Below are 21,219 nucleotides of genomic sequence, written 5' to 3' on the forward strand. Positions count from 1 at the left end.
GAAACTGATAATTTGTATCTAAAGAGGTGAAAATTGCCTTTTAAAAATGCCCTAGTTTCATTCCTTATTTATTCCACACTCAGTCTGTGGAATCCATTGGTCCATAGATTAGCCACAGCACTAAAAATTCTTTCCATACCAACAGTAGACACTGGAATTAAAGTAGGATGTTGAGCCAGTTTTACATATTTGAAGCAGCAGGCTCTTCGTTGAAAAACATTTCCACGTATCAAGAAATATTCTCTCAAGGCAATGGGACAAGATACCAAAGTCCTCATAAAGAGGATTTGGAGGGACTTTTATTTGTTCCTCCATGGAGACAGTTTCCACATTTGAACTATTTACCAGAAGAGGGGGGTTTTCATTATTAGTCAAATACAAGTGCCACATACAGGCTCTCGGAGTCTGGTAGAGGAAATTTCCAAAAGCAACACTTCTTCAGGTATTTGATCAAGGTTTGTGGTCTTCCTGGCTTTCGACTCCTGTGGTTTATGAGTCCCTGTAGTCCCTTGCAGCTGACACTTAGCACCATGAAATTTATTTAAAATTAATATGCAAGAGTTGATTTTTACCTTGTAATTTTAGTTCACTTTGCATATGTGGTTCTAGCCCCTTTCTCAATTCTGATGTTCTTTATTTCTGCTTTTTGCCTTATTTGTAGAGGTTTTACCTGTTCTATTGATATTTTATATAAATTAGTTCTTGGGTTTAGCTGTCATTTCCATAGATTTGGTATTTAGTTTTTTTACATACCAATTTCTGATTTTATCTATTAATCAATTTCTTACCCCCACTTTCTAGTTTCTTGAATTGAATGTTTAGTTGATTTATAGTCTTAGTTGTTTAATTATAAAAGTTTAAAACGATGTGTTTTCTCTCAGTATAGTTTTGGGCTCTTCCCATAGTTTAACATAGAGTGTTTTCATTATTTGTGGTTTTTAAATAGTCCATAATCATGGCTTTCTCCCCTTTTACCCAAGAATTATTGGAGTGTTTTTCAAGGAATTGGATTTTTAAGTTATCATTGTTAGTTTCCTCCTTTTACTCAACAAATACTCAGGCAGCATTTCCTCTGTGTCGGGAACCATAGCAGCTGCAGGAATAGTAGAGGGAATATGCACAGCCACTGCCTCATGGGCTGGATACAGATGGAGCCATGCAATTAATTGCAATCACAATGAATATTATGGAAGAACATCTCAGAGGCGCCCCACGACTTCTAAACTTTACTACAAGTGAGGTGGCCTGTTGTATTTAGTGAACGTCCCCTCAAGCTTATTTCCTTACCTCTTTTCCTGAACATGAATGCTTTTAGTACCTCTTTGACTCAGGTAGGCAAATAATTTATTTTCTTGCACATATACCTAATGGTTTCTTCCAGGGGCTTCCTATAAATTCTAAAATCTAAAGGACCCTCAATTCATATGGGGTTTTTAGTTTATGGCTGTACTTGTAATAAAACTTTAGAACATGTATAGGTAAATGCTGTTAATTTTTGGATGAACAAACTATATTTAAAAAATTAAATCTTAAAATAATTTTTTGGCATAATACATGCACATTAATTTTAAAAACCACTAAGTAGTGAGAGGCTTAGTGAAACAATGAACACCCATCTCTCCATACTCCATTCATTCCCCAGAGCTGGTTCTGCTGGTAGTTTCTGCCACATCCTCACAGTGTGCTTTTGCTGTAGTTTCTTGATCCATTTACTTTTGACAGTACTGGGTGACTTCTTTGTATGATAGATGCTGGTTTAGTTTTCCTCATCTTCCCTCATCCTTCACACTCATGTTACGACAGTTAAATCACTTGTTAAGTGAGTATTTCGTGTTTTAATTATTAGGGATGTGTAGATAGGGTTCTCTGTAGTCAAGTAGTAAACTATTAAGGACATGTCCTTTCTGGAATACTTCTTTGTTTCCCTAGAATTCTAACTCCCTTTAAAAAACCTCTTACCCTAGCTTCCTTCTATCTACCGGATATAATACACACATAACACACACACACACACACACACACACACACACACACACACACACACGACTCTTGAACAATGCAGGTTTGAATCGGACAGGCCATGTATACGCAGATTTTAAAAAATTGACCCACCCGGTTCAATTGACCTGCGAAGTTCAAGCCTGCATTGTCCAAGGGTCAACTGTGTATGTATATATAATATTTTATATATAATATATTATATTATAATTATAGATTTTAATATTACATTTTAAATATTATATAGTATTTAATAGATTTTAATATATGTTTAAAAATTTTTAATTTATTTTTATGATATATAATAAATATATCTTTTTCCAACAAATGTGTGGTCCTATCAGGTTTTGTTTTTTTTAATATATTTTACTGATTTTTTACAGAGAGAGAGAGAGAGAGAGAGAGAGTCAGAAACATAGATCAGCTGCCTCCTGCATACCCCCTTTCTGGGGATGTGCCCGCAACCAAGGTACATGCCCTTGACAAGAACTGAACCCGGGACCCTTCAGTCCACAGGCCGAGGCTCTATCTACTGAGCCAAACCAGTCAGGGCCTATCAGGTTTCTATGGCACCTTCTCTTTCTCTGGACACATCTCCCAGATGTGGACCAGTCATTCTTAAGGCCTGCCGTTCATCTGTCATCCCAGCAAATCCCTCTACTGCTCCTGGATTGGACCCACTGTTTCCTATATCCCGTGTCTTCCTGTAGTTGGTTCATTCCTTTATTTTGCTAGAGGAAGTTCTTAAGTAGTTTTCAAATACATGATTGGGAAATAGATGTTCTGAGCTTTTCCATGTCTTCTATCATCCTATGCATTATTATTCAGAAGTCTGATGCGACCCTGACTTTCATTTGTGGGCACAGGATAGAGCAGATGAGTGAAGCTAAACAGATCCAGCCCTTCTGAATGTGTGTGAGTGTGAGTGTGAGTGTGAGTGTGGGGGGTGGGAGGTGGTGGAGAGTATGTGTATAGAGGCAAGATCCACAGGGGGAGGTGTGCACTGGAAGAACTCGGCTTTCAATTTAGGAAGTATGCAAATGTGACTGCCTTGGTTGTCCCACCCTACCAGAGAACCCCAGTTATTGACTTGAGAAACCTGTAGAGCGATTTTCAGGGACATCCTCCAGGGCTCTAAGCTCATATTGGCCTGGTCATATCCATGTCAGGACACAGATGCCATGCTTTTCACCTCTGTGGTGCCATGCATAGAGGTACTCGACAGGCTGGGCAGATCGGATAAATGTGGAATGGGATATGGGCAATTTCCCAGCTGGGTCCAGAGAGCCAGTGGTATGGGCATTGGGCATCAGCATGGGTCAGCTGAAGTGAAGTGAGGGTTCTAAGTTGCATTAATAAAGAGATGACCTCCTCATCAAGAGGATGAGGGGCCTGCCAAACTTTACAATGGGGCAGTTCATAACTAGAGTGCCTCGTTCTGATCTGGGTGTATATTGTTCATTTAGTGAATTTCTCATCCTTAAATGTTTATTCCAAGTGCCTCTCTCCTCTCTCTCACCCATAATTTACTTATTATTTGTCTGGGTTCTTGGTCTCTATTTATTCAACATGTTGCTATAATAGGCATCTCTCTCCTCTGAGAACTGAGTTCCCCAAGGATACTCAGACCGTGATTATGAACCCGAAGTAGAGGCTGTAGTCTTGGCCCCATCTTTGTCACTTGGCTTTGTGAAGACCAGATGAGTTGTATATTATGGTGCTTTACAAATAGCAAATGGGGGATGGTGTTATTTCCTGTCCATTTGTTAATGTGATGAATTACAGGCTCAAATTAGCAAGCCAGCTAAGCAGCCGCTGTCCCTAGCATCTGTGTAGCATCCCCACCCTGACATGTCCTGGATTTCTCAATAGGAAAAAAACAACTTGCTATTTACTCTCTAACTTGTTCAGCACCGGGACCTTCCTTTTATAGCTTATTCTTTTACTGCTCCTCCTTGAAGTCCTTACACTGTCACGGCTCAGCTGGGTCGTCGCACAGCTATGTCCTCTGTGGGTCCAGAGGCTGAGGATCAGGAAATTGGGTAGGGCCTGCCCATGGCAACCCAGGCTCCCTGATGTACCAGACATGGCCTGAGTCTTGGATTTGCAGACCTAGGTCTTGGGAACTGCCCTGCACGTGTACTGAAGAAACCTAAAGGGATTGCTTCAGTTCCAAAGGCCTGCTTTTCCTGGTGCTGCGTGTCCCCTGGTCCTGTTCCACTGCTCTCTGCTGTTTGATAGGCATTGACCACTGGCCTACCTCAGTCTGACGAATGTGGCAGGTCTGCTGGTCCAGGTCCTTGCACAGATAATTGGGGTCTCAACACCAAACTTGACCAAGGACGCTCTAGGACTAAGTTCCCTTTCCATTATACTCCTGGGCTCAGCCATTGATTGCAAATCCCAGAGGCACAGGGTCCTGGAAGCTAAACCTGAGTGAGCCATGTGCTGTGCCAAAGCCAGCCCTCTCCCAGTGACCTCACTGAGATCCTCTTTTTAAGCCTGTTTTCCCAGTGCAGACTCCTCTCCTCAAAGCCATTTTATTCAAGTAGACGTATTGCCATTTCCTGGCACTAGTCCTTGACCTGGGACATGCAGGATGACCAGGTTTCCATGCTTTCGTTCCAAAAGCCTCCTATGCACATTGAACCACCCTTTCCCTGGTGACTAGCTTTACACACCAGAGATCTCGGTCATAAAGGATCTCGCTTCTCTAATCTCTGGGCTGTGGATACCTGTTTCTCCTGTATTTTCTCAACTAAGTCATCACTTAGATGACTGCATATGGATAAAAAGCTTGGCTTCTTTTAATTAAAATACCATAACCAGTGTAAATATGACACAGACATAGACTATAGGAGATCTGGAGAGACGGCCTGGCTGTGGCACAGCACACACAGGTGAATCGTGTGAAATTTCCTGGGGCCTTCAGCAATGGCAGAGATGTTGAGGAGAGAGCCAGTAGCTGTGCATTACTCTGGGACATGGAACAATTTGCTTTACACTCTGGGCTCCTTGCTGTTGTAGGGTCTGTCCATCATGGAGGCAGGTGCTGTGCAAGGGGCTCTGGCATCATGTAGAACAGTGGACCAGGTAGCTTCAGAGGCTGTCTTCCAAGTGTGAGAGTCTACGAAAAATGATAGACCGAGGCCATGGAACGTCCCATCTCGGCACGAAGCTGCCTCTAAACCCTTTAGTTGTGCTCAGGATTCAGCACAGCACAGACACGCCGTTCGGATGTTTCCTTTTAATCTTTGCCCACAGTTGTTCTTTCTCTTTAGCTTCTTCCGCTTTATTTCTCTTCTTTCTCATACCTATGTGTTCTTCTCACTCCAGCTTTTGAATCGAAAAGACAAGACCACCTTTGAGAAATTGGACTACCTGATGTCTAAAGAAGATAATTACAAGCGGACTCGGGAATACATCCGAAGCCTGAAGATGGTTCCCAGTATTCCCTACCTAGGTAGGAGTCCCAATCAGTTATTATTTATTAAGAAACCTGCTCAGTACCAAATAAGATGTTTTGTAGTTTCTAGTTGAGAATTTTCCAGGAAGCAGCATGGGCCATGGATAAAGAGGTAATTAATTGGTTGGCTCCTTGGATCGAAATAGGTTGATGATACTTCCCAAGGATGGGAACCTTGATGAAGGCCTTGACACAAGGGATATTCTGCTTCTCACACAAGTGACCTGTGAATCCCAAGCCTCCCCAACCTGCAGCCCAGAAAGGTCACAAGACTCTTACTGGTTCATCCACATCCTCCCAAACTGAGGGAACTCAGGCCCAAACGCCTCTGTTTTGGTTCTCTGGACATTATTAATGTGTGTGTGTGTGTGTGTGTGTGTGTGTGTGTGTGTGTGTGTGTATAAATCCTAACCCGAGGATGTGTTATTGATTTTATTTTTTTTAATTGATTTTAGAGAGAGAGGAAGGGAGAAAGAGAGAGAGAAACATTGATGTGAGAGAGGAACATCGATGGGTTGCCTCCGCTATGCATCCCGACAGGAGATTGAACCAGCAACCTAGGTATGCGGTCTGATCCGGAGTTGAACTGGCAGCCTTCCGGTGCATGGGGTGACGCTCTAACCATCTAGCCACACCAGCCAGGGCTTTGTACTAACAAAACTAAAATAATGGTTATTGATTCTTCTGATTAGAACATAATACACATTTATTGTAAAAAATTAGGAAGAAATTTACTATAATCTGTTATCCCACCTACAGATAATCTTGTTTTGCTTCACATCGTTTGGTTTATTTGGGTGCATTTAAAAAATATATGTTTATACTATTGTGAACATGTAATATTATTACCTATATTTTTATACTGTGATTCAACCCGATTAACTCTAATTTTATGAAAAAAATATTTCTATCTTTTTATGATCTAAAAACAAGGGAAAATAGGTTTTATAGAAGTGACCTCTAATATTTTCAGGGATCTAATGCAGTTTGTTGGACATATGTTTTTGACAACTTCAAAATTTCTTCCATGAGCATTGTTAATTTAGATTTTCTAATTTTCTTAAAGCCAATTTGGAAAATTTAATTTTAGTAGAAAATTGTCCATTTGATCCAAGTTCTAAAAATGAATAGCATAGAATTATTTTCCTCATTTAATTTTTTTGACCATAGAGTTTTATATGGTATTCTCTTAAAAAATTTAACCTCTGCGTGGTTATATTTGCTTTGTATTCCTAATAGTGTGCATTTTCCTTTCCTATTTCTTTAACTTGCTTTGCCAGGGGTATGTCTGTTGTCTTTCCTGAGACTGAGACTTTGTATTTATTTGTCAGTCACATTATCCTGCTTTCTGATTCACTGTGTTCCGTCAGCTTAGAGGTGCTTTCTCTCCCCATTCTAATCCTCTGAAATTGGGATGCATCTTTCCATTGATGGTAACAGAGCATGTGACATTGCTTAATTGACAGCAGTTTTTCTTATACATAAAATAATGGTTCACCTTATAATACATGACATTCTAAATTTGATGAAATATGGAATTTCTGCTTTTGTCTTTTTTAACTCATTGCTCCTGTTCCTTAAATTATTTTCTTCTATTACTTGCCTCAGTTGAATTATTGGTTCATTTGTATATATACTGTTCTTTCCACTTTAATTTGGAAAACAGTAAAGGGTATACATTTTCTTCTAATTGCTGCTTTTGTTATATTCTACATGTTTTAATGTATAGTATTCTCACTGATATTGTTTAAATGTTCTGTAATTATGGTTTCAATTTTTCTTTTATCCAAAAATTACTTAAGGCAGTGTTCTTTAAATTTTCAAGAGTGTGGTTTTTTCAAGTGGCCTTACTGAGATGTAATTCATGTATCATCTATGTAGGGTGTACAGTTCAATGGTTTTTAGTATTTTCACAGAGTTGTGCAGCCATGAGTACAATCTAGGACATTTTTATCGCCCCAAAGAGAAACCCCATATCCATTATAGTCACTCTCTTTTTTTTTCTAGCCACCCTACTCTTCACTTACCCATCCTCAGCCCTAGGCAACCACTAATGTACTTTCTGTCTCCATAGATTTGCTTATTCTAGACAGTTCATAGCATTTGAATCTACAGTTTGTGGTCTTTTGTGACTGCCTTTATTCCCTTAGCATTATGTTTTAAAGGTTCATCCACGTGGGAGCATGGTCATACTGCATTCCTTCTTATTCCCAAACAATATTCTATTGTATGGATACACCTCATTTTATTTATCCATTTGATGGACATAGGGGTGGTTTCACTTCTTGGCTATTATGCACAATACTGCTATGAATAGCTTTGGTTTGTAAAAACATAGTCTTTCCTCTAACTTTTTTACATTAGTTTAGAATATGTAAAATATATGCTTTCTAGGTTTTTAAAAATGTTTGAGATTTGTCTTGTGGATTAATATAAGATCAGTTTTTGTAAATGTTTCCTGGGTGCTGGAAAAGAGGGTGTAATTTCTCAAATTGCTATTATATAGTTACTCAATTATAATATTCAAATGAATAATTTTGACCACTTGGTCTCAGGACAGGAATATATGTTGGAATTCTCTTGCCCTGCATTATTGAATAAATAGAAGTTTGTAAAGTTGTAGATTTATTTCAAAGTGTCCCCTACAAAGTGATCTTGGTTACATTTATTATTTGCTTTTACTTCTTTGAAATATTTAAGTCTGTGAAATGTTTTATTTTTCCTTTGCATTCATTTTATAATCTTTAACTATATTTTGGATTTTAATATTTTAAATTGCTTTGTCTTAGGAGTGATCCTAGAAAACAGCATTTGTTGGACCCCGTATGCGAGACCTGGCCTTTTAATAGGGGAGTAAAAGTCCCACATTTGTTTAGTCTTAGCCATGTTATTGGGTTGAATATCATTCTATGCTTTCTTTTTCATGTTTTCTCATCCTTTCCTCATCTCCTCTCATGGCTGGCTGTAAACTGTGATATTTTTCTACGTGGTGACTGGCAGATCCCCTCTCACATCCAGAGATGGAGAGCATGTTGATTGCATAGCTCTAAGCTCACTCCCACTTTGCTGGAGGCTAATCAATTGAAAGATGAGATTGATGGTATTGGGATGGGGACAGCCTAAGCACAGTCCACTGGTCCCATTAGCCGGTGCTCCAGGGTCATTAGGGATGGCCTCTTCTCTCTCATGAGAAAACACGAGAGCTACCATGGACTGTCTGCTTTCTCTGTGCCTGGCACTTCGCTAAGCTTTTTAATGCATTATTGCAGTGAATGCTCATAGTAGCCTAGTGAATAGGCAGGCGCGGAGAGGTTGCCTGGGGTCAAATACTGGAGAGTGGCAGAGCCAGGACTCTGCCCAGATGGTCTGGCTTGAAGCCCTGAGCTTTTAGCACTGCCCTTTACTGACTCGCCACCTCTCTTGTCCGGGTCATTATTTTCCTCTCCTCCCTGGGGCTGCCACCTGTACGTCCTCTGCCATTTATGACTGTGGATGGCTTCCATCGGGTGCTGTATGAAGTGAGATGAACTGTGGTACTCTCTGTTCTTGGGCCACAAAGCGGTGCTGCCTGGGGTTCCTGAGGGCATTAGTCCATGGTCTCAGCCACGGACAAACTGGACCAATACCATCTCCCCTTTCTGACCCATGTCCCTTGTCATCTGACCAAGCATATATGCCCCAGGTCCCCCCACTACAGATGAGTCCCGTCCTCAGGCCACTGGCCAGAGGCGTCCTGTGCGGCACCATGAAAGCTCTCGTTAGACTTGCAGTGGACAGGTGGCCCGTGCGGCCCTGAGGCCTCTCCATCACCTCATCTCAGCTGCTGCTTCATGGCAGGTGCTTCCCAAGAGATTCCGAATAGGCCCCATTCTCCTGCAAGGCCTCCTGCTTCTGCCTCTAAGCCAGCCAGCTTCCCTGCCTCCTGCAGTCCCTTCAGCCTTACAATAATCTCCCTCTCCCCTTAGGCCAGGGGTCGGCAAACTCATTAGTCAACAGAGCGGCAAACCGCGGCTCGCGAGCCGCATGTGGCTCACAATCTATGAGCCACGGTTTGCCGACCACTGCCTTAGGCCAATTGCACTGCATTTCCCATCCCTCAGAAGACTCCTGACATATACAGGAGTCCTAGCTGCTGCAGCTTCATTGAAAAGAGTGAAGCAGGATCCCATTCTGAGTCTCAGTGGGGCCCTCAGAGCCCTGCCTGCACGTCTGATTGCCTTGGACAGATGCTGCCCAAGTGCAGGTCGTGGTTTCAGTACTGGATTCCTCTCGAAAACCCAACCTGTTTCGGGGATGAGTTTGTTTACTGGAAGAGGAATCATTACATAATTCCTGGAAAGTGCGATATAGGAGAAAATTGTCTGAAACAGTTTTTCCCCCGGCAGAGTCCTCCCTGTAGGACTTCCCCACGGGGAGAGGGAGTTATGCTTGGGGAGTGACTTTGGGTCGTCCCTGGTATTTCCAGCTGCTTAGCTCCACGGCTTGAGGCCTTGAATGCCGCCTAAGCAGCTATTTGCCTCTCGCAGCTGGTATGGGTTTTACTGGGATGATTCTCCTGAACTTCTGTGGATGCTCTGTGCTAACTGGTCTCCTGGGACTCTTCACCATGTAGCTCTTGCTCTGTGGAAAGATGCCCTCACACAGGACTAGTAGCCCTCACCGTGTGGGTGTGTGTTCCAAGTCCTTTCAATGCAAATCTCCGGCACCGAAAGCTTTGGTACATTGAGTTCCTCATGAAATATAATTTAAAAAACACCAAGAGAAAAACTACATTTAAAAAATAAGACTCTCTTTGTATCAAAAACTTTCTTTTTAATTACTTCAAAGTATAAAAATACTGGTGGGAAATAGTCATATGGGTTATTTGCAGCTTAATTTTATCTGATAGCAACTTGTAAATGCCTAGTTCAGATTGAAATAATGACAAAAGCAGGCAGAGCTTTGAAGGATGGTTACACCATTTATTTCTAAATAGCTTTATTGACTTAGAGAGTGGTTTTCACTACCTATAATTCCTTCCAGGAAATAGCTAAATAAAATGAGGAATGTAATGCATTTTCAAAGATTTAGAGCTGATTCTAAAAGTATATGCAGTGTGGAAAATTATGATCTCTCAAGGAACAAAAATCAGGCATTCTGACAATTCTGAATAGTAAGAGAACATTTAAACATTCTTGGTAAATTTACTCAGACTTCTAATATGTGAAGTAAATATCTAGAACCTAAGCTATTCTTTTTTTTAAAGTGTACGCCTTTATTTTCAAAGTTGAACTTTGAAATTAAAAATAAAGGCAAGTCATTTCTGATATAAAATAAACAGACCCAAACTATTAGATTTCTAAAAGGACTTGAAAAGAGAAGTGGTCATTGGTCCCAAAGAAGTGTTTACACTGAGGCCCCGAAGCCCTCAGAACAGTGGGGTGAGTGAAGGGCTCCTGCAGGCCCTCTGCAAGGAGGGGGTGTCTCCACGCTGGCCCCAGCTGATCAGCAGGCCTCTGTCAGGCGATGCACTCCCCGGACTCTGTTTCTGCTCTGGTGCAGCTCCCATCCCAGGTCTGATTACAGGCAGTGAACACAAAACCAAAAAGTGAGTTGAGCACTATGAAGGGAAAGGCAAAGGAGTAAATAAAGGGGGGCCGACCCAGTCTCGGGGACCAGGGAGGGCTTTCTGGAGAGAAACTCTAGAGGATGAATAAACGGGGTGAAGGGTGAGAGGTGAGCATGCCAGACAAAGACAGTGGCTTGTGCAAGAACCCTCAAGTGGGGAAAACATGTTTGTTGGAAAAACTGGCTGCGGGGGGAGAGAATGAAGGGGAGAGTGTCATGAGAAGCAGCTGGAGTGGAAAGAGGGTGAGATCTCCTGGGCCTACACACTGGGGTGGGGAGCTCAGGCTCCGACCCCCGCAGGAGCAGTTGGGAACCACAAAGCAGGGCATGACCAGATTGGATTTGCATTTAACACCAGTCACTTTGCCTACAGCATGTGAATGGCTTTGAGGAGGTCAGGCTGGAGGAGGGAGGACTGGGTGGGGGACCATGCAAAAGGCTGTGGTGTGCCACTGTATTTCAGAAATGGCTAGGGGGAGGGAAAGCCCTTTAAAAACAGTCCATTTTAGAGCAAAGCTTTGGAAAGACATAAAACAGCTGTCAGGGAGCAGGTCCCTATGGCTGACGGAGACACATGGCACTTGCCTGTACTTTGGCTTTGAGCATCGGTGTGTGCATTTGAGCGGTGAGCCCCTGAAAGCGGAGATGAAAGGCAAGCACAGGTGCTCTTGATCTGCCTCCAGCAGATGCTGCCAGCACGTCCACTTCCCAGATGTGCATCAGAGTGGCTGTTGCCCCTTTGGTGGGGCCACCAGTGCCCCAGGATCAAGTTTGATGGCTCCCAAGTCAGGGTTACCACAGTATTATCCAGCTGTCCCCAAGTTTGCCAGCATTAAGGATAATCCTTTCCTTTAATGCCCAACCGAAAAAATTCCATTCCTCATGCAGTAAATCCAGCCGCCCCACCCCGCCCCAGCTCCCCACTCCACGTGTTTCCAAGGATCCCCAGGGAATGCTCATTTGTTCCACAGATCCATCCTGGTGGCTGCATGGCGCCTCAGCCACTGCCGGGCCCCAACCCTGCCTTTCCTGACAAATCTCTCCCGCTGAACCATGTGGAGCCAGGCTCCTCCTCCCTTAGCTGGGGGAGCACAGCTCATGGCTGGAGAAAGGGCTGTCGGTGCCACAAAGACAAGCTGAAGCCCGCATTGCAGAATGCCTGCCCTGGACCCCACGGGCCTTGCCTGTTCTCCTCCTGCCCGATGGCCACGGGCTGCAGGGGCCGGCTTGTTGCCCTGGTCCCCTAGCCCAGGAGAACCTGTGATCAAGTTTCCCCTTCTCCGAAACGAGGCATCCTCCCCTCTGGGGCCCAGCAAGCAGGAAAGCACTGCCTCTGACTCATCTCAAACATGCCTCCCAGTCAGCAGAACCATCACAGACACCCGTGCCCCATGTGAAGGAAACCTTTCCATGCTTCTGTAGAGCAGTCAGCTGCAGGTTCCCTGCACGTCTCCTACCAGGAGAGAACTTGGCTTTACTTTTGTAATCTCGGGATTTGTTCCCTTAAAATTTACATTTCTCAGTCTTGCTTCTGAGGCTGGGACTTCATAGTCTTGCTCAATTTTTACAAAAAGTCAGTGAATGTTATTAACATCCCCATTTTATGAATGAAAAAAACCCATGATTTGACTTATGACTTACCCAATGTCATATGCCAGGCGGATACCAAGTTTAACTCAAGACCTCATGCTCTGGCTGGGGTCCCACCCAGCCTCAACGTATGCATCCTTCATTTACTATCTCCGTCCCTCCATCTCCATGGAGAGAAACAGTGTGGGAGGAAAGCACGGTGGGGAGGGATGTTTCCTGCTTGCTTTGCTGCCCAGAGCTGAGCACTGTGTCACATTTGTCCCTTCTGGGGCACAGGGAGGGCTTGCAGTCAGCTTTTCTGTGGGTCAGGAAGTTTTGTCTGATCCCCCAAAAGGAGGTGAGAGCATAAGCCCATTTCGTGCAAGAGGAAGTGTGTTTTCCTAGAAGGAATCTGTATACTCATCAGAGTGACTGCTCTCTTTGACCTTCAGTCTCTGGGTTTCTAATTAGAAGTTAATAATAACAATAATGCAACAACTCATGTTTATTTTTTTCATCATGTGAAAGATGAGCATTTTAGTTTCATCATCTCATTTAGTCCTCCCAACCCTCCTTCCTCTGAGGGAGGTACTACTATTTTTTAACTTATTTCACAGCTGCAGAATCTAAACCAGACCCGTGCTCAAACCCAGGTCTGACCCCAGTGCTCAACCACTAAGCTTAGGCCAGGCCAGATGTTCCCTCTGGGCGATCAGGAGAGTGGGTGAGAAGGGGAATATCTCCAGAGACCCTCCTGAGTAGAACAGGGGGTTGAGGTGGGTGTCCAAGGGCCCTCCCAGAGTCATCAGCCAGTCCTAATGAAGAAAAGGGTTAGGCAGAGGAAGGACTAGTGAGTTTCTCCATCCTCAGGTCCAACCTGGGGCCATTGGGACGTCTCCTTGCACAGTTTTCGGAGAGGGAGAGTTAAGACAGCCCCGAAAATATGAAAGGTTTTGTGTGGTAGATGGCTTGTAAGATGGCCCCCTATGGTCCCTGCCCCTGGTATTTGTGTCCTTGTGTAAACCCTTTCCCTTGAGCATGGGCAGAACATACTGACTTGCTTCCAACAAACAGAATGACAGAAGTAATGGGACGTCGCTTCTAAGACTGGGTTATAAAAAGACTGTGCCTTCTGTGTCAGATGTCTGCTCTCTCTTACTCTTTCATGAATCACACAACCAGGGGGAGTCCAGCTGCCAAGCACTTGGCAGTCCTGTGAAGAGGCCCAGTGGCAGGTATTGAGACCTACCACCCACCTTGTGACGAGCTTAGAAGCAGACTCTACCTAAGTGGAGACTGGATGAGACGCAGTCCCAGCCAGTAGATTCACTGCATCACTTGAGACACCTTGAGCCAAAGACATCTAGCTAAGATCCATGCAAATTCCTGACCCACAGAAACTGCAAGATAATCAGTGTTTATTACTGTAAGCTGCTCAGTTTGGGGGTAATCTGTCACACAGCATTGGATAACTAGTACATTGTACAATCTTTATCACCACCCCACATTTACTACTCTGCTGCCCCATCTGCATTAGGACAGCATCGGCTGTAAACCTCAACACATAAAAGACCGAAAGATTGACCTGCAGGGCAGCAGGAAGTGCTGGGTCCCTCTGAGGCGCTCATTGTGAGGGCGGAAATCCTGTAGGGCAGAGGGTGCAGTTGCACTTGGAGAGGTGATGGATTCTTGCACCTCTCTAAGGAGAAAGGTGCCTGAGAGGGGCCTGAAAGTCACTCCCAGAAAGGCTGCAGTTCCCTAGTCACGTGGCTATTGGCCTTTGGAGTGCACTGTCCAGACCTGCAGAGGCCCAGGAATGCCTGCCTAGGGGGAATGTGGCCACAGGAAAGGCTGTGCTGTGGGGCGGATTCGGCACCCACTCATTCTCTTAAACACTTTTTAAATTTGACACGATTGTTGTAAAACTCATTCACACTAAAAAGAAGTCTATAAACTAAAAAGCGAAAATCCCTTCTTGTGCTCCTGCTTCTCACAGGCAACCACTATTAACAGTTGGCGTGAATTTTTCCAGATCTCTTAATCTACTTGTACACATACATGTGCACAGGGGTGTGAGAATAATACTGTGCTTTTTAACCAAAATGGGGATGGGCATTTTATACGTATTGTTTTGTTGCATCTTTTTGTTCCACTTACAGTGTCTTCCATGCTCAGTGGCAGCAAATACAGAACTTCATTCTTGCCAATGGCCCCGGGCTCCCACAGATGCGTGGGTGACTGGGTAGTGCCTGGGTGCGAGCTCATTTGTTTAGCTGTGCCCCCGCTGATACACGGCTAGGTGGTTTCTACTTTCTCCCTTTGACTGATTGTGTAGTGGGGAAGATCCTTATACACGTGTCTTCACTTGCCTGTCAGAGTATTTCTGAAACATTGGATGCTAGGAGTGGAATGGCTGCGACAAAGGCGACTCGGGCCGTTGTTCTGATAGCTGCTGCTGGGATGCCCTCGGCAAGGGCTGCAGTGACATGTCCAGTGGCACAGTGTGGGCAAGCCTGTGTTCTCCACTCTCTCCAACTCTAGATGTTACCAACCATTTTTTAAAATATTTATTTTTTATTCATTTCAAAGAGGAAGGGGGAGGCAGAGAGAGATAGAAACATCAATGATGAGAGAGAATCATCGATCAGCTACCTCCAGCATGCCTGAGTTGTGGGGATGGAGCCCACAACTCGGGCACATGCCCTGACCTGGAATCAAACCCTGACCTCCTGGTTTATAGGTTGACACTCAACCCCTGACCCACACCAGCTGGGTAGCTCAGTTGGTTAGAGTATCTTCCCGATACACCAAGGCTGCAGGTTTGATCCCCAGTCAGGGCACATACAAAAAGCAATCAATGAATAATAAATAATAAGTGGAACAACAAATTGACATGCCCCCCCCCAAAACAAACAAACAACAATAAATAAATAATAAATAAAATGATAGGTGAAGAGAGCATCTTTTTTTCATACACATTTCTCTCCCCACCAATTTTGTGCTCTTGGAAGAGAAGCTACTTTTCTACTCCAAACACATGTTCCCTGGGCTCTCGGGGCCCAGGGTTAGGCAGCCAGGCCTGCAGGCCTCTCGCCCAGCTGCTCAGCCGCCCCCTGCTCTTGCTTCTGTGTCCTGAATATCTGTCCTTAATCCCTCTCCGTGTCCCGGCACAGCCCTGCGCTGCTCTGACAGTGAGGAAAGGATGCTGGCTGTTGTTTCCGCCGAGAGAAGGCCGATAGAAGTCCCTCCCCGGGCACACTTGCCTGGGGCTTGGTCAGCATTCTGGGCTCCAAGGAGGCTTCATGCTTCTTCTATATTTTCCCCCAAGTCTAGGTGACTAGGGCAGTGGTCGGCAAACTGGTTCGCGAGCCACATGCGGCTCTTTGGCCCCTTGAGTGTGGCTCTTCCACAAAATACCACGGCCTGGGCGAGTCTATTTTGAAGAAGTGACATTAGAAGAAGTTTAAGTTTAAAAAATTTGGCTCTCAAAAGAAATTTCAATCGTACTGTTGATATTTGACTAATGAGTTTGCCGACCACTGGACTAGGGCATCAGCCTCTGTCATCACAGAGCCCCAGAAGGGAATTCTCATCCCATCCCCTCTACATTAGCTACTCTTCCAGGCTCTGGGCCATTCCCAGCTCCCCTAAGGGTCAGGGCAAACGTGGCCTGTCCACCTTGCCCAAGGAGCTCTCTTCTATTGTGAGCTGTCCCTCAGTTTCAGGAGGGCTCCTGTGCTGAAGCAGGGGTGAAGAGAGCACCCCTCAAACAGCCCTTGGAGCCAGATGTAGCAGGACCATCAACCAGCCGGGTGTGGGACCGCCAGATGGGCCGCCACCCAGCGGTGCCGTGTGTGGAAGTGCTTGGGGAAGGCTGCACAGATGGAAGGGGTTATCTCTGTCTGGGTCCCAGGTGTAGGCTGAGCTGGCCCAGGATGCCCCAGGTCAGGAGAGACAGGACATTTGGATGTCTTTGCGATGGTTGGTACTAAGGCATTGTGTCCATAAGTGGCAGCTACCAGGCTGTGTCTGGCTTAGGCCTGACTCTGGGTTTGGAGAGGTGAGCAAGCCCCAGGTCTGAAGGCATGGAGATGGAAGATGAGCCACCACATCAGGGACCCAGTTACCAGAGCATGTGGACTGGGACTTATACCAGGTAGAACTGGTGCACGAGGTGACAGCCAGACCAGCCACAGTGGGACAGTATGAGTGCCAGAGGGTGGGGCTGTGGCTGTAGGTTGTAGGACAAGTGTCTCTCTTGTCCCACAAGAGGAAGGGAGAGAGGCAGGGCCCAATAGCTTTAGTCCTGGCAAAGGGGTGGGAGCCCCAAGAAGCTGTGGGATATTCTCCATCACTGCCCTCTGTTATTCTGTGCCCTGCCCGCTGCTCTGAAATAAGTTGGGCAAATAGCCCTGAGCTGGCTTTCTGACATCTGGGGCCCTACTGTCCATCCAACTGCTTCTGCACAGCCAGGCTGGCCAGCGATCTCATGTACCCGCTCCTGGGGCAGAAGGCTCCATGCTGCCAAGATTCTTAGCCATACAAAGGGGTGATGATGAGTGACAGAGGGTCTCAAATCCTGAGTGTCCCAGGCAGCATGTTCCTGGGCAAGTCGCTTACTTCTCTGAACCTCAATATCTGTTGTGTCAAAAGGAGGGTAATTATAGAACCCACCTCACTGGGTTGTGGTGAGAGTTTAAAGAGACATGCGTGGTGCCCCATAGATGGTAGCTGGCATGAGTGTTATCCAGAGCAGAATGCTGCCAGGAAGACCCCCCACAGTGGGGACCCGAGACTACTCCACAGAGACTATTGAGAAGCTCAGCGTATCCAGGAGGGGCAGGAAGAGCCCTGTCTGTGCACCGCCAGGTGTCATGTTTAGTGACCCAGGTGGGCCTAGAAGGTTGGATGTGCTTTCTGGGATAGGGCTGGGGTCAGTGTGGAGGGCTGGGGAGTAGGACACACTCTAACCAGCAGTAGGACGGAATTCATCTCGCAAAATACAGTTCCTGGAAGGGATGGGGACCAACACGAGCTGGGATATAATCTAGACACTTTTTAGGTATAGACCCAGCCCATGACCCCTCCTTTCTGGGGACCTGGGAACTCCCCCACCTCTCCCGCAGTATTGAACTCCAGAGCCCTGTTTATTTCGCCCACTCTGTGCCGAGGAGGACACCCCCCCCCCCCACCACCACCCACCAAGGGCCAGGCGGACCCTTGGGCCAGAGTTTGCATTGGGATGGAGGGGTGCTTGTATGTCTGCTGGCACTCGGAACAGAAGGACATGTGAGCTCAGGAATTCCGGGCTGGGAAGAGCAGATGGACGCACAATGAGAAACAGAAAGAGACCCACAGGCCAGGAAGAGGAGAGGGAGAGGGAGAGGAGGAGAAAGCTGCTGCTTTGCCCCTTGAAGGCCTTCCAGGCCGTTCCTGGTTCTTGGCCCTGGTGAGGCCCAGCTGTGTCCCTGCTCATGGACTCGGGGGATACCTTGTGGCTTTACGTAACCAACTTATTAAATGAGCTGGACTCCGTCAGGTGTAAGAAGAAACCTACTTTCCCCCCAGTGTCCTTCCCAGCCTACTCTGTGGACTAGTTTTATTCCCAGTCGACACTGAAAACTCATCTGTCTGCTGTTAGGCATGAAAAGGCCCCGTTGTTGCCTCCTGTGTGTGTGGAGGATGCAAATTAACAGTCACATCCTAACAGTCACATCATTCCAGACAGTCCAGTCATAATCAGAAGGCTGGATCCTAGAGCCAGACCAGACTGGGAGGCCTGGGGGGGGGGGGGGGGCTCAAGAGAGCCTTCATTGGCCCCCAGGCCTGCTCCCCCCACTTGCCTGCCTCGCGGCAGTGTGCACTTGGGGCTGAGGGAGAAGTGAGGGGTAAGAGGCCATCTTCTGTGGCATCCAGAACTCACTCTGTCTTTTTCCCTCTTTGCTATCTTTTCTCCCTTTTGGCTGCTGCTGCTTCAGATTTGCCGTTCCTGGGCACCACTGACTCAGCTGCCCGGAGAGAGGTAATGCTTCTCCTCCAGCTGATCACTTAGGACTCCTTGATTGGCTTCTGGGCCTCTGGCACGGCCCCCACCCCCACGCCCCAGCCAGGCTGCCCTCTGGTTCCTAGGAGATCTGTGACCTTGCTGTCCTTGCCTCCCCTGCCCCATCGTGGGCTTGCTGTTTGCTCCCAGTGTGGCCAGCTTCTCACTGCTCTCTGCCGCAGGCCTGTGGACTCGAGGCACGAGTCAGATGGTCATGCGCATGCTTTCCCATGCCAAACTCTTACAGTGTCCCTCTCACTTGGTTTAGGGTGAGGGGAGCACCCCCACCCCCCGCCCCCCGTCCCTGCCATGGGGGACAACTCGCCTCTCCCCCCAGGATGTTTCTGCACTCCTCTCTCAGGCTGCAGGTGGGCAGTGTGCTTGTGCTGTAGAACCAGTCTGGGCCATGCCCTGCAGGGATGGGTTTGCATGTGGGCTAAACTAGCCTTAGGAGTCTGGATAAAACCGAGGCAGAAAGTGCCACGGCAGAAAGAGTGCCCATTTATCATTCTGTTACACTTAAAATGTCCCCGTTTTTGTTTAATCCAGTTGTCTGGCTTTCTCTTAGGGTAACCAAGAGTGTTTACATGACCGTCAAACAGAGGAGGTGGCCTTGGGGAGAAAGGGATCATGGGAGGCCCTGAGCTTCCAAAGAGCCTCTGTGGGTCATGAGCATTGTAAACATTGTTTTCATAGTTCGAAGGTTTCTCTTTCAATCTTGTTCAAATTGGCACGGTTTGGGGGAGGGGTCCTGTTGGGTGTCACTGGCTTGGAGGACACCACTGTGTTCCTGCCACGTTCCCCACACATGCCCAGTAGGTGGGTGCCCTCCAGTGACCAAGGTATTGGCCCAAACTGGGACATGGGGGTTTGGCCAGGTTTCGCTGACTTCCTTCTGGGTCTGGAGGTGCACTCACCATGGAGACCTGAGTACCAGGAGCACTCCTATGACTGGAGGCCCTAAAGGTCACTGGGAAGGATGGGTGAGGAGGAGGAGTGTTGATGCAGGGGTGCTGACCGGCTGGCGTGTTTGCTGGTGGGGGAGCAGCTCGCTGGGCACTAAGGCCGGTGCACTTGAGCACAGCTCCCTCCCGTCTCCTTGCTCTCTCCTTTGAGGCAGCTGGTTTGGTAAGCTGTCTCCCTCCCTCCCTCCCTCCCCATTTTGCTCTAAGGAGAGTGGGTTCCACCTCTCTGGTGGGCTATTCCTTCCTACTTCCATATAGCCAGGCTATTATTTGACCAAGGCTCAGATTTGGGTGCTGGGATGGGGGCTGGGAGAAACAGCTGGTGTCACAGCCTGCTCTAGTTTAGGGGCCAACTCACTAGCTTAGCAAAGGGTGGCTCCACCTTGTCTGGCACCAGCTGTCAGAGCTCAGACCAGTGACTGAAGGTTGGACCCTGTTTTCCTTTACCATTGACCTTGCCATCTCACACACTCCACTCCAGGTATGTGGGGAGGGGTGGCCGTGGTCTGGGCCAAGGTCAAAATAGCTTCTGGATTCTACGGTGACCCCCAAAACTGACTAGGGGTTTGGGAGAAGGGAGCTGAGAGCCTTCTGGATTAACTGCTGCTGGGTGTTTTTACCAGCAGTCTGACGGTGAGCCTCACTTTCTCTTCCGTGAAGTGCGAACACCTCCTTCATAGGCTGCCATGAGGTCACATAAGAAAAGAGAAGTGCAGTTCCAGGTGCACAGGAGGGGTCAGTAAACACCAGTCCCCACCTACAACTTTGCCAGAAAAAGCTCCCATATGTTCACTGAGAAGAGGATTGTTGGGTCCAAAGGTGTAAGGGCCTTTAAAATTTTGATACATACATTGCCAAATTGTCTTTAAAAATATTGAATCACTTTGTACTTCCACCCAGCGTATATAGAGCACATATGTCCATTTCCTTGTCTACATGGAGGTTGACTTCTTTTCATCTTTGCCAATCCAACAGGCACAATGAGATGGCTTTGGCTTGATTCAGTGCACCACTCCAGTTATTAATGAAGTTGGAGTCTTTTCTTGTGTCCTGGCCATGTGTGAGTCTTCCAGGTTTTCTGTCACAGTGTTTGTATCTTTCTTCTTAATTTGGAAGAGTTGTTGGTGTAGCATGAGTATTCCGTATTTTCCTCTAGTTTCCTATTTGCCTTTCAATCTTAGTCATGCTTGGTTTTTCGGAGTGCAGAAAACGTGGGGCTTTCTTTGGTTATGTCCCTTAACCTTTTCCTTTATGGTTTTGGGTTTTCCCATCATGCTCTAGAGACGCTTCCGGGCGCATGGACTTGATTTATAGGCAGGTGGTTCTGGCAGTTAGTGTAGAAGTCGGGTTGGAATGAGGGGAGGAGTTGAGGGTTGCAGTAGTGGCGGGGCGAGGAGAAGGGCACCTACCTTGAGGCAGAGGAGAGGGCTGGCGTGGAGGGATGGGTTGACCTTGATGAGGGGGAGAGAGGCGTCCTTGTTTTTGACCTGAGCAATTGAGTAGATGGTGCCATTTGGCGAAATGGGACCAGACCTGGAGGAAGGTGTGTAGGTGTGACCACACGCCTGTGA

At 46.5% G+C, this 21,219-nt stretch overlaps 1 protein-coding gene across 16 annotated transcripts in view; it reads left to right on the forward strand.

Annotated features, from left to right (window-relative positions):
• The window catches only part of RALGPS1 (Ral GEF with PH domain and SH3 binding motif 1), a 263,998-nt gene that overhangs the window by 133,220 nt on the left and 109,559 nt on the right, over positions 1-21,219 (forward strand). For all 16 annotated transcript variants that reach the window (XR_013960614.1, XM_080668512.1, XM_080668509.1 and 13 more), the window contains one exon: positions 5,335-5,461. Coding sequence is in view for 15 of the 16 variants with exons in the window: in XM_080668512.1 (XP_080524638.1) it covers positions 5,335-5,461 (127 nt within the window). In the remaining variant the exon portion in view is untranslated. The remainder of the gene's footprint in view (positions 1-5,334; positions 5,462-21,219) is intronic.

This window comes from Plecotus auritus, assembly GCF_963455305.1.
Source record: "Plecotus auritus genome assembly, chromosome: 5".
NCBI lineage: Eukaryota > Metazoa > Chordata > Mammalia > Chiroptera > Vespertilionidae > Plecotus > Plecotus auritus.